At 53.8% G+C, this 13,243-nt stretch overlaps 1 protein-coding gene across 6 annotated transcripts in view; it reads right to left on the reverse strand.

Annotated features, from left to right (window-relative positions):
* Window positions 1-13,243, reverse strand: part of PLXNB1 (plexin B1) — a 62,765-nt gene that overhangs the window by 26,328 nt on the left and 23,194 nt on the right. For 5 of the 6 annotated variants that reach the window (XM_025192957.1, XM_025192961.1, XM_025192959.1 and 2 more), the window contains 6 exons: window positions 10,308-11,819; window positions 4,010-4,192; window positions 2,687-2,815; window positions 2,311-2,411; window positions 1,458-1,590; window positions 542-698 (listed from right to left, as the gene is read on the reverse strand). In XM_025192957.1, the coding sequence (XP_025048742.1) occupies window positions 542-698; window positions 1,458-1,590; window positions 2,311-2,411; window positions 2,687-2,815; window positions 4,010-4,192; window positions 10,308-11,438 (1,834 nt within the window). In that variant the 5' untranslated portion in view covers window positions 11,439-11,819. Of the gene's footprint in view, window positions 1-541; window positions 699-1,457; window positions 1,591-2,310; window positions 2,412-2,686; window positions 2,816-4,009; window positions 4,193-10,307; window positions 11,820-11,940; window positions 12,012-13,243 lie in introns of those variants that run through there. The other variant, XM_025192960.1, reaches the window with a different exon arrangement.

Consider the following 13,243-nt stretch of genomic DNA (forward strand, 5'->3'; position numbering starts at 1 on the left):
AGGGAAGCTAAACATATCCAGTTATCTCAGCTCCAGAAGGAAAGGTTAAGAGAACTCACTACGGTTAACCAGGGAAAGGAAATTAAGAACGGGTTATAAGGTTCTGAACATTTGAAAAAGCCGTAAGGCAGAGGGAGAACAGCTGCTTTCTGTCTCTTCCAACCCCCATGTGTTTCTAAGTGTTTTCTCTCCCTCCATAACTTTTCAGTGTGCTCAAGGTGCCCTCAGGACAAATGAGATGGGAGCAGTCAGCTCACTCCTAATCCCAGGCACATTCAGAGTCACACTCAGGAGCACAGGAAACCACTCAATCAGATTCTGCTTCTCACTTCCCTGATCTCCCAGCTACCAACTGTCTGGGAAGCTGGAATGGCACAGGCATGTGGTGGGTAGGTGTGACAGGACTGTGGAAAGGTGCCAGCATGGAGGAAAAACGGCTGTAACCACCCTGAGAAGCTCTCGTGTTTCAAGCAGTTATTCCCTTGCTGAACTGAGTCTTCTGTTTCCCTTACATGTCTTCTATGGGCAGCATTTCACTGACCTGTTCCTGTTTGCAGAGTCGGTGCCTGGCTGGGGTCAGGTGAGGGACACACAATGCCTGACTCTATCAGTGCTGCTGGACTCTCATAGTCCTCAAAGTAACATGAGTAGGATTCTTCCTCGCGCAGGGAGGGCAGGTCCGGGATAGTCAGGAATATCTGCCAAACCAGAATCAGCCAGTCAGTCATTGGACACAGAGTAAGGTGCACTCCTTCAGCTAACACCGCTGCATTTCCCTCATCTCATGTGGTAAGAGCCCCACAAACTTGGTGTTGGTCTGCTCAGCCACAAGAGATTCCCTCCCTGCAGTATCCAGCATCTTCAGCCCTGCTTCCCCTTCCTATTCCTTAATGCCCCTTGTAGGCCAGCACATACTTAGACCTATGCTCTCAGCTCTCTAGATGTGAATGAGATTCTCACCAGCCCTGGGCACACCACAGTTCTCATCATGGAGGTACTGCCATGTCCTGGTGGCTTTCTGGCAGCTGTTGGGCATTAAGCTAATGATTACAACTTTCTGTCACTATGCTGAAATCCTTTTAATAACTGGTGCGGTGCAACCTGGGGCAGGGGCATGCTCCCCATGCCAAGCCAAGGAGAGGTTCTGCATTAGCAGCCAAAAGGCAAGTAAAACATCTCAAAGATGCATCATTCCCATATTATCACGCGGGTATACATCTGACTGCATGAGGCCACAAGGATTCCACCCCTCCAGGGGCCGTCTGACACACAAGCACCCAGTGTAGGGCAGGCATGGGACAAATCCCAAGGTTTGGTGCCTCAGGTGCCAGGGGAGGCAGCAGGAGATGGGCTGGCTTACATCAGAACCAAAGCTGGCTCTCCACCTGCAAATGCAGAGCGGGGAGGAGACCCCATTGCTACCACAGAAGCTCTCCAGGCAGAAAGCTATTGCTCACATTTCTCTTTTCTTCTCTGCTGATGTTAGCTGGACTTAGCGACTGGACAGACAAGCACTGCTGTGTAGAATTGAAGCTCCAGAGCCACTGGTCACTCACTCTAGATCTCAGGCACTCAGAGCGGCGGCTGCAGCTGAAGAGAAACAGCAAGGAAACCATCAGTGCTCTACATCACAGAGGAGGGGGCACATTCTTTGTCTTCTACGCAGGACTCTCCTGAGCAGGAGGGGTGAGGGAACCTGACACACTAGCTACAGGAGTGACAGCAAGCAGGGGCCTGAGGTCACCTCAACTGCCCCAGCTGTGCTACAGGAATGTGCAGTCATGGGCACGGATGGGTGCACATCAGATAGCATACAACCCCATTCTGCAAATTCTATTTACAGTTTACCGTGGCGTCACCTGGGGTAGCCCTGCTAACTGTGTAGTAATGAAGCCTGTGAGCAAGAAGGGATAAGGAGTAGAGCGCAGGGCTGTGCCTGGAACCCCATCAAGTTCCACAGGGAGAGAGAGGGACGGGTTAGGTGAGTGGGAATGGAACCGTGTTTGGTGGGAGCTGGAGTTCTCAGCCCCGTCAGAGCTGGGCCTGCCAGGCATGGAGAAGAGTGTCAAAGGCTGAAGGAGAAGAGGAGCAGCAGCAGTGGAGAGGAGATGGCTGATAGAAAAGGTTTCATGCTGTAGCAAGGAGGACACTTGTATCATACACCGCACCTCAAAACAGTCTGAATCCCTAGTGCCTAAGGCCTTATAAACACACCAAAGTACTGTGTCTTCCTGCAGTTTTCCAGCAAAGCTGACTGCAATAACAGGAGAGAACAAGGCTGAACAGCTGTTTTGTCACCAAAGATCTTACCGTCCTTGAAGAACACACCAGCCACAGTACGGATCTCGCAGTGCCAAACACGAGGCACAGCTCAAGTGCCGTGAACATTCAAAGAGGGGAACCCTTGCCACCTGCCAGAGAAAGAAAAATTACTTTAGGGCAACCTTAGCTCAAGATCAGCAGAGCCAGGCCTTCTGGTTTCTTCTGCTCTCTCAAAAGCACCCCCCTACGCTGATGCCCTCTGAACTTCCTCTTAACTCCCACAAGCGCTGGAGATGAAAAAAGGAAACAAATTTTCAGAAATGGTTGCCTAAATGGCCGGTCCCGTCCCAGCGAAAGAAATCTGTCCCAGTGCTTAGTGTTGGCTGCTGCCACCCTTTGCTGCAGGGGGTTCATTTGCTCTCACCATTGACTGGGTCATGACGTAGAGGTGCTGCTGTGCCTGGTCAAACAGCAGGTCTCCGCTCACAGCGCTGTTTAACTGGATGACTAGAGAGGCGTATATACTGGCATCACCCGTTGCACCGAGGTAGACCTGCAAGAGACAGGATCTGAGGAGACAGGCAGGAAAAAGGGAGATGCTGCGAGTGACAGGGTGGGCGTGTGGGCAGCTCTCTGTCTGTTCTCCCCGTTGCATTTTGTCATGACCTAGACAGCACACACGCTGTGGAAGAGGCTGCCGCTTTCCTGCAGAATGGTGCTGCCCTGTCAAAGGGGGTCCCAAAGCTTGACCAGTGCCCCTAGGTGCTTGAAAAGAAAATAAATAATGGGGAGCCAGCAGGAAGCCAGGGGAGTGGATGAACAGACAGGTGAGAGAGGCAAGGGTGCATGCCTGCAGGTAGGCTAGGGGCTGGTGGGCAGAGCAGGCAGAGATGAGGAGAAAACAGGCGGCAGAATTGGTAAGTGAATGCAAGGCCCAAAGAACTGGAGGGAGATTGGTGAATGGGATGAGCAGGTAAGAATTCCACCTCCCGGATAAAACTGTTAATTGACCTGTGCTGAGTCCACAAGACTCTTCAGAACAGGCTGTGTCTGGTGGGGGCGGGGGTGGCACGGAGCCCAGTCAGGGACAAGCCAGCCCCTTGGCATGAGACTTGGAGATTATGGCTCTTGAAGGAGGAGCAAGAGGGAGCCAAGGCAGGGAATGAGTGGGGAAAGGCCTAGCACTGTCTGCAGAGCCAAGCAGAGCAGCCCCGGCGCTGGCTAAGGCAGGGCAGTAACTGGAAAAGGGTTTTGCACAAATCGCTTTGCTGGTTCCTAACGACAGCATGGCCATTGTGGCAACGGGCCGCCAGGTGGGGCTGCCGTACCGCAGAAGTGGCATGCTCTTGGGGCCTGAGAGTGATCTCAGCCTGCTGCGATAACAGCCTGTGGGGTGGTGGGAGCATGACAGCTGGTCAGCACAGCTTATCTCCCTCTGCTTTGGGAATGGTGGTTGTCTGCATCCTTCCCAAGCCCCAGAGAGGTGCGTCAGCCCGACTGTGTGCAGTTCATTGAAAGGGAAACCGAGGCACAGGGTGAAGCATTGTGCCTCCTGCAGAGACAGGGGAAAAGCTGACATCAAAATCCGAGTCCTGGCTTCTCCACGAGCACCGCAAATGCACCCTTCCTCCCACACAGAAGGAGAGGAGCCTTGCTGCAGGGAAGCTTCCCAGGCAGATGCCATCTTCCCTCTCCTGGACCTCCCCACAGCCCTATTCTCCCTTTGCTCGTCCCAGGCAGCTCCTACCTTGTGAAGTCGTCCTCGACTGTCCCCTAGGAAAGCGATGGTGTGGCCTTCCTCTGCATTCACAGCCACAGCAGTCAGGCGGGCCTCCGGCCTCTCCAGAATGGGTGCTGCTTCCAGAGGCAACCGGCTGGCCATGGGGCTGGGTGTGTGGTCTGAGCCACAGGGGTATGCATCCAGAGTGTCCTTCAGAGGAAAAGAAACAAGGACCTTTACATGCATTGACTGCTTGCTCTCCCTATCCCCTTCCACCCAGTCATGGCGGCATGTGCCCCAAACAAGCTGAGCCTGCAGATCCCTGAAAGCACATCAGTCTTGTCCCCACCCGTGACCTGACAGTCAGGCAGTGGCAGAGGAAGGCGCCTTTCACTCAGAAGGGCCTGAGGCCCCCAAGTACTTCTGCTCCATTGCAGCGGAGACCAGGTCTGTTGTGCTCAGACCTGTGTCTTCACTACAGGCATCCCCCCCTTCTGTCTTCAATTGTTTTGCATGGGCTTGGGCCTGTCTGATTCAAAGGAACTGTGCAATGCAGCGCAGGGAGGACGACCCCTTGTCTCACAGCCCCGAAGAAGGATCCTAACAGCTGTCATTGCCCAAGCAGGGTCAGGTAACTGCCCGAGAGACGGACCAAGGTGCTGGCTGCAGTCAGCCATGGACACTTCCACGCAGTGCTGCGCAGCAGGAGCTGCCGTGGCAGGAGAATTACATCACACCAAGTTGTCAAACGCATCAAATTTTGCCCTGTGCTTCCCCTCAGCAGTGCCGCAGGGCAGAGTTAAGGGCAGTGCTGCAGGGCAGATGCATCACCAATAGATCCAGAAAGGTGCTCTTCCCCCTCTATTCGGTGTTGGTGAGGCCACAGCTGGAGTACTGTGTCTAGTTTTGGGCGCTGCACTTCAAGAAGGATGTGGACAAGCTCGAAAGGGTGCAGAGAAGGGTCACCCACATGGTCAAGGGCCTGGGGGATGAGCCTTATGAGGAGAGACTTCAGGATCTGGGTTTGTTCAGTCCGAGTAAAAGAAGACTGAGGGGTGACTTGATGGCTGCCTACAAATATGTCACAGGAGAACACCAGGATCTAGGAGAGCAACTTTCAGAAAAGCTCCCCCTGGGAGGACATGGTCCAACAGACACAAACTAGTCGAGGAAAAGTTTTGACTGGACATAAAGAAACACTTTTCCGTACGGGTAACGAGAACCTGGAACACACTTCCAGCAGAGGTGGTGCAGTCACCATCCCTGGCAGTGTTCAAAAGGAGGCTGGATAAGCACCTCATTGAGCTCATTTGAGCCCACTTACCTCCTGCCCATGGCAGGGGACCAGACCTGGTGATCTTACAGGTGCCTTCTGGTCCTTCTTTCTATGAGTCTGTGCCTTTCTCCAAATGTGAGATACCCGATCCAACCACCAAATGCCCTCAGGGCAACTACATGGGTGAAACTAAACAGCACCTATGCACCGGAATGAACTCTCACGTAATAAATACAGGATGGAGATGCACACACCATTCGGAGCACGTCTCAAAGAACAACCGCTCTCTCTCTGATCGCACTATCCTTGCGCTCAAGGGAAATCTACCCAACACCTTTACAAAACAAACTTGGGAACAAGAATTCATAAGCTGATGGGATACTAAGAACCAAGGGCTAAACACTGATATTGGTTTCATGGCACATTCTATTTTACTGGATTCCTGACGTCTTTCCACACAGGAAAAGAGAGAATGACCTCCTCCTTTCTGAAAGGCCTTGATTTCCCAGTAAGCAGCTGCTTTTCTTCTGCTAACTGTGAATCTGCTTCCCCTGGGCATTTCTCTCACTTCTTTCCACTGCTGTTTTTCACTATGCTGTGCCTGGCTCCTTGTGATCAGACCTGACAAAGAACGCCTTGCATTTGAAAGCTTCTCTAACTTTATCCCAACTACATAGCTGGTCCAATAAAAGATATGGCCCTAAGAAAGTCTTGTTTCTCTCGTGTAACTGTTAGTAACTTAGGAAATTACAACCTAGTGTCTGGGTTGTAATGGAGTCTGGGTACGAGATTTCACTTAATGTCACCCCATGTGTGGTTTGAGGTGTCTGTGTTATTTCACGATTAAGTTCATTAGGAGCAAAGGGGAGACCAACAGAGATATTACATTTCTTGAGTGACCCGTTTTATTATTAACGTTTAACTCCAAAACTAATTAAGTGATTGGCATGTAGCTTCTCAGAAATCAATCTGTTCTCACAGAACAAGTCTAACTGTGGAAAGGACCTACTGAGCGCTTTCCAAACAAATACAGAGTTTAAGAACACCTGCTACGTGCAAAATGGAGCTCAGCCTTTAGAACAGCATCAAAACCAGCACTCCCCAGGCATTACCATCCTGTCTGCGTGGGATACTGGAGCAGCGGGAGCCCTGGTCACACACCACGGCTCGACTGTGTTAGGTGTTTGCAAACAGAACAAGATACCCTCTGCCCCGAAGCGTGGGCAACCTACACGCAGTGTAAGATTAGGCAAGATGGATGGACACAGACAGGCAGGGAAGTACCAGGGGACAAGGAGGCACTGATACGAAGTAGTTTGAGCACTTCAGTGCTCTCTCCTTGAATCTTGCCAAGTTCTTTGCCTCAATGAAATCTCATACCAATGAACTACAAAGTCCAATTATGCAATACGTGAGAAACAACTTCCCATGACCTGGGAAGTTGTTTCTCACATATTGCATAATTAGAACATGACACCTGATTGCACTGACAAACCCCTCTTGGACTAGGGAACAGAGGGGACAGGACTCCCAATCTGCCTGTCCTCGACACCAGGGGTCAGCACATGTGCCGAGCACAGCACGTGAGGCCATTTTGCTCGGCACACCACCACCAGCCTGGGCTCCAGGCAGCTGCTGCCAGCCACAAAGCCCGGGCTGCTCCCAGCAGGCGGCTGGGAAGCTGCAAGCCCTGCCGCAAGCAGACTGGGCTCCATAGTTGGCAGCAGCTAACCAGAGCCCGGGCCGGTTGCAGCCAGGAGGCTGCAAACATCTGCTCCGGGCTCTGGCATCGGCTCCAGACTGGCAGGTGTGCGTGCGCCTTGGAGCGGACGGTGGGGGAGGGGCCTGATGCAGTGCAACCCTGGCCTCTTCCCCGCTGCCGGCGCAGAGCTGATGACTGGGCTCCGGAGACCGGTGCAGCTGTTTGTAACCAACCTGGGGCATCTGCAGCAGGCAGCGGGCAGGCTGCAAACAGTTGCGCCGGGCTCCACAGCTCCAGCATCAGCTCCATGCTGGCAGCAACTACACACGCACCTCAGAGCGGACAGCGGGAGGGCTGTGCTCCCCAGGGAAGCACAGGGGCTCTGGAGGGACCAGGGCACTGCTGGGTCAGACTCTGTCCAGTGGCCCAAGAGCCTGGCTCCACGCACCCGCGCATCTGGATCTGTGCGTTGGTCTGCTGCGGTCTGGTTCTGTCCGTCTGTGCGCACACACGTGTCTGGTTCCGGATGTGTGTGTGCATGTGTCTGTTCTGGGTGTGTTCTGGTTCTCTGCGTTTGTGCACGTGGTTCTCCGTGTGTGTGTGCCTGGTTCTCTCTCTGCTCTCCTTTTTCTTTCTCTCTCTCTCCTCTTTCTCTTATTTGTCTCTTTTTTCTCTCTCATTGCAACATGCTCAACAAAAAAGGAATACACAACAACAAAGGCAACATTTATGATTATTAGATATACTAATATGCAGTGCGTCCTGCCATGTACCACCCCCCGCAGCCTCATTTTGTTTTTCTGGCATGCCGGCACTCCGACACCTTCCAAGGTAGACATTGTGGTTTTCTCCGCACTCCAAAAACGTTGCCTACTCCTGCTCTACGCTTACCATTTTGGATTGTTTTATTATGTCCCTTCCATTTTCTCCTAAATATGCCCAAATTCTTTGACTCACTCATGCTTTTGCTGAAGGGGAGACCAGCAGACTTTGCACAGTCAAGGTTACTACTAAGATTTCACTGGGAAGCCGAATCTGCAGTACCCCAGCCCCAAACCCACCTCTCCTTAGGAAGCCTGGAGGCTTTCTGAATGTTCCAGCAGCTTGCCGGGGACAAGAGGCTTTTCCCAGGACATGTACAGGAAACAGAATAAATACTTTTCCAGCTGAACAGACAGCACTGAAATGTTTGAGAACTGTTTAATGTTTGTCCATCTCCTATATACTAAAAATAGAGCCCAGTGCTAAGCAGGGAAATGGTTTCCAGCATAACCCCCATCCACAAGCTGGTTTGCAGGCAGGAAAAAAAATATACAACAAATTAGCATTATTCTTAAATAATGCATGAGCTGCCCTATTTCAACTGACAGAGCCTGAAACTGCCTCTGGACAAAATGTTCATTGACAGCCGCTTCCACTCACATGCTGAATGGAGCAGGCTGGAGCTGGCACAGACGCTTACATGCTGTTAGCTGCAATTGTAGTGACAACCGCTTCGTGGCAATCAATAGTGTACGACCAACTTTGCTAAAAAATCCTCAGGCCATTGGATACACTTGTTAAAAAGACCCCATGTCTTCTGCAGCACAATAGGCCCAAGTGATGCAGCAAGGAGCCGAGGATACTTTTCCAGGAGTTATGCGGCAGGGAACCCCTCCTTCCCCTCCCCTGTTCAGCCCAATCCAGACAGGATTCTGTGCTGTTTGTTTTACCCCCTTCCAAGCCAGGGGTTGGAGTCACTCATCTCCTGCTGCTGCTCCACATCTTCAGCCTGACAAGGGCGCATAGAAAAAGGGCTGGATTTCAGGGGCAACTGAGGTGTGCGTGACTCCAGCCACTGCTCCTTTCCTTTGGCAGGTGGAACAGGAAGGCCAGGGGTCAAGGAGAGCGGGAGGGAGACCTTACAAGCTGGGTGAAGGGCTGGCCACAAACCAAGAGGTGCCTAGCTTCTCAGCTCCCAGTGTCTTCCACACCTCCTGCCGCCTCTGCCCCAGGCCTTCTCATCTGCCCCAGGTTCTCCAGTGGACGTCCTAAAGCCTCCCCAGTGACTGCAGTAATAGTCCATTTCCCAAAGTGGCTCCTGAGGCCTCCAGGATGCTACAGAACCACCGCATGTCCATGACCTTTATTGATCACAAGTGGAAAGGGCTTCAGGTTTTAGCACCCTGGTGAAGCAAACGAGCTCCAGCTTCACAGCGTCCCTAACACCATGCTGGAGCACTTGCCAGTACTGAGTAGAGGGGAAACCTCAACCATTTTCTGCAGCTGCTACGGGGCTCCTGGGTAGTCAACCACGCAAGAAGAGATGTTGTCCACTCCTGGTTAGCTGAAGAAATCTGCTGATATCACAGGACAAAAGCACGTACGGATAGCCCTGTCCAAATCAGGGCTAAGCCCTCCTGGCCACCGACTCACTGGCCTCGTTCCTGCAGTGACTCTATCCCACTCCTCCCTTGCCATGGAAATCAAAGGGATGCCTAGAGCGGATCACGCACTTTTTATAGGAGCTCAGAAAACGATGGACCGTGGTGTCAGGACAACTTTTCTACAAACAGAAAATTCTCCTGGATTAGTGACTATGACGTGGAAAGGAAGGACTGCTGCCAGAGACTGGTTTGCATTTAAATGATCTCTCTGTTCCCATTAGCCCAAATATGGAGCCAGTGTAACACGCACGGCAGCCTCCCTGCCTGCCTCCAGGTGGAAGAAGCAGGCACTTCCTCGATCCGTCCGAGAGGCTAGAGGTGAGCGGAGATATCATGGAGCCTGCGATTCAAGATGTTTCAACCACCACTTCCAAGTGCCGAGGCTGCTGCTGGGCAGGCAGCAGGGCCCGGAGGCTGGCTCCTCCATGTGCATCCCACAGGCCAGCCTGCAACCCGGTTCTTTAGTCTGGAGGGGGGAGGGGGAGCACTGGGCACCAGCCAGCTGCGGCAGGAAGGCCAGAAGGGCGATGTGCATTTGGAAAGTGTGGGCTGTTCCTCCACCCACGCTAGCAACAGTACGAGCTGCACACTGTCTGCAGGCTCCAGGCAGACACCAGCTCCTCTAGACCCTGGGGCTGGTGCCGGCACTCAGCCACAACAGGGCACGTTACACACTTCTGGAAAATGGGACTTACACTGGAAGGGCAGACAGACCCCCCGCAGAAGACAACCACTACAGATCTCCCAAGAGTCACACATCAGACCCACATTCCCCGTCACGAGACCCTTACATGTCACCCTGAAAGAGAAGTAAAGTGCAGCTGCACTTGCTTTTAGGCCTGTTTATCCTGTCAGAGCGGCGGTATAAAGTCAACACGTTACAAAAAGGAATCGCCCAAGAAGCCCAGGACAGCCACTTACCGCTGGTAGCTGGACACAGTTGGAACTGACATCATATTCGATATAAGCCACTTCATCCCCCTCCTCTGACTTCCCATCCTTGGTGTAGCAGACATCCCGAGTCCAGGTGGTCAGGCGGTCCACCTCTTCCATGGTGTAGACACAGAGCGCAGACTCCTCGCTCAGTTTGCCTGACGAAGCCTGCCAGGCAGAGAAGGTGGCGAAAAGCACCTCTCCCCGGGTGCCGAGTCTCCCCTTGGCCAGGCTGCTGCCTGGCTGGGCAACGTAGGCAGCTTGCAGGAGGCTGTAAGTGTTCTCCGCACCCCGGCAGAGCAGCGGCAGCTCCACATAGGAGTAATAATGCGAGTCGTCCAGGCAGATCCGTGAAATGTAGGTCTTGTACTCCCGTGACTGCGACTTGAGGTCCCGGCGGTAAAACAGGAAGTAGACGCTGGTGCGGTAGGCAAAGGCCTTAATGAAATGGTGGTTATACTCCGAGAGCCGTCCCACGGCCAGCTTTGCTGTTTCCTCGTAGGAGAAGATGGAATGGGAGTCAACTCCAGGCACATCCCCGCCAGGAGCCCGGAGGTTTCGCGTGGTGATGGGAGGGATGCCCCCCCCGACTCCTCGGCTGGTGTAGCCTCGCCCCACAAACAGCAGGGGCATGTTGTCCTTTGAGTACCCTACCAGCCCCACCGTTGTGATATTTGGGTCATTGGCAGCCACATACTGCGTGTCTCCGGGGCTCTCTGGGCGAAAGAGAACCTGGTCGATGGAGGTGAGGCTCCTCTTCTCGCAGATCCCCTGGTGCACACTGCCACAGACAATCAGCTCCCCTTGTGCTGCGTTCACCAGCAACAGCTTGTTGTGGTTGTCGGTGGAGTGCGCCTGTGGGCACTCCAGCTTTGCGACCGGGGGCAGGCAATCCTTGCTGTCTAAAACAGGTCCGATCTGAACCGTATTCTCCAAGGATAGGTCAGACATCAGCTGGAAAAGAAAGTTTGTGGCCCCCAAATACAGGGTCCCAGTCACCGAGTCCATAGTCAGGTGCAGAAATTTGGTGGTGTTGTGTGAAAAGGTGACATACTGCAGTCCCCCCGGAACTGCTGCCCCCAGGAACCAGAGAACAGGAAGGAGGTTTCCCAGAGGCATGGTAACCGCTCTGCGAGGGAGAGAAAGCTGCTACCCTCCCGCACCAGGAAGGCAGGTTAGCCCAGGTCAGTCTGTCAGCACAGTGGGCAGGGTCATGAGAAGAGGTGCGCGAGGACGACTCAGGATAAATCAGGAGACCAAACAGCCAGAGAGGTGACAACGAGCGAGGAAATCTGTAGGAATACCAGAGGTAGGAAACCCATGAGAACATCCATGGTGCTGTTTGCTTCCCAGGCCATCACGGTGACAAACTGAGCATATATGTTGATAGCAGTGAAGCCAGAGTAGGACAGGTATTCCTGGGATTTTGTACCAGAGGTTACTTCACATGTCGGGAGAGCGTCTCATCTCCGCAGCAGACGCAGAGCTTGGCCCAGCTACCTAAGAAACAGGAAATTGAGAGTCACATCTCTTTCACAACGTAACCAAAGCACGGCTCTACCCCAGCGCCAGCAATGCCCTCTCGAGTACACGGTGCTCTTTACACTATGAAAACCAGTACCAAAATGTCAGGAGCCGGTTCAAATACAGCAGTCCCCTCCCAGAGCGGAAGCACAGGCCACCTCTGCAGCACAGTCAGGCAGGAGCCGTATTGTGCCACGGTCCCGGACCACACAGAGAGCGTGCGCTCGATCCGGATTGTGAACGTAACCTCGCCAGAGCAGGGGACACGTCTGTGCTGCGTGTGGCACCCACCGGGCACTGCTGGAAATCAGTAACAGAAAGGAAAATGAATGGCCTGTTGGGAAAAGACACAAGTGGCCTGCATCTACCCGCCAGGGCTGGCCCTTCCGTGGCGGGCAGACCCCAGCACAGGCCTGCCCTGCCCCACCGCTGTGCTCTCCGGCCCCTCCGCCTGCGGCTCCCCGCTCTCCTGCAGTCTGCAACCCCACGGTAGCATTTCAGATTTCAGACGGAGCCAGGCTCCCTCGCAGACAGTGCCGATCCTGCCTTGCCGGCTCGGGCTTGCACCAAGCAGAGCCCAGCGGCTGCAGAACCGACACGCACCCTCCCGCTCCCAGAAACAGACATACTAGCTCCATTCACAACGTGCCGCAAAACCTCTGCAGGGAGAAACGCTGCGTCGCCGCGCTAGTCCAATAAAGGAGAACAAAACAAGCCAGGCCTCCCTCTTATTGACCAATTCACAGGCTGACACCACCCTGAATTCATTGCTATGGCAACCATCCACTGGGGTGAAAGGTGGTGGCTGGCTCAGTTGTGGAAGCAGAAGGGGGGGCGCAGAGACGAGGCAGACCTCATTTCCCAGCCGCCCTCTGGAGTATCCCAGGAGGATCCTTCCTCCCACCTCCGATTAATCTTACTCCCGATAACATTTTGTTGCCATGACAAGCGCACGGGGCCGGCTGGCCCTCCACCCTGCCTCCGGGGACCGGGGGAGTCTGCCCAGGCCCGAGCATCCCGCCAGGGTCCGACTCCCTGCGCCCCTTCTTCACTGCAGCCTTTGGAAACAAAGGCTCCAGCTGCTCGTCAGCTCCATGGCTGCCGGTGTCATCGCAGTGCTGACGTGACCGCCGGGCCTCCTGAAGGGTGGGCACAGGCCATAACCCAATGCTCCCAACTTGGTCTTAAATCCTCTAAGGCCTAAGCACAGAAAGATGATGCGTTATTTGTCGGCAGTGCTGCCAGCCCCCGAGCAGGAGCTCCCCTCCTCGCACTTCTGAGCAGCCTTGCCCAGGCAGCTGCTGAGCCAGTACGACGGGCAGGAGTGGGCAGAGGGGATGGCTGCGATAAACGGGCCTAGGGGAGGGGGACTGGTATCCTCATCGCGAAGAGAAGAGCGT

The sequence above is a fragment of the Alligator sinensis genome, unplaced genomic scaffold (assembly GCF_000455745.1).
Source record: "Alligator sinensis unplaced genomic scaffold, ASM45574v1 scaffold469_2, whole genome shotgun sequence".
NCBI classification, from domain to species: Eukaryota; Metazoa; Chordata; order Crocodylia; family Alligatoridae; genus Alligator; species Alligator sinensis.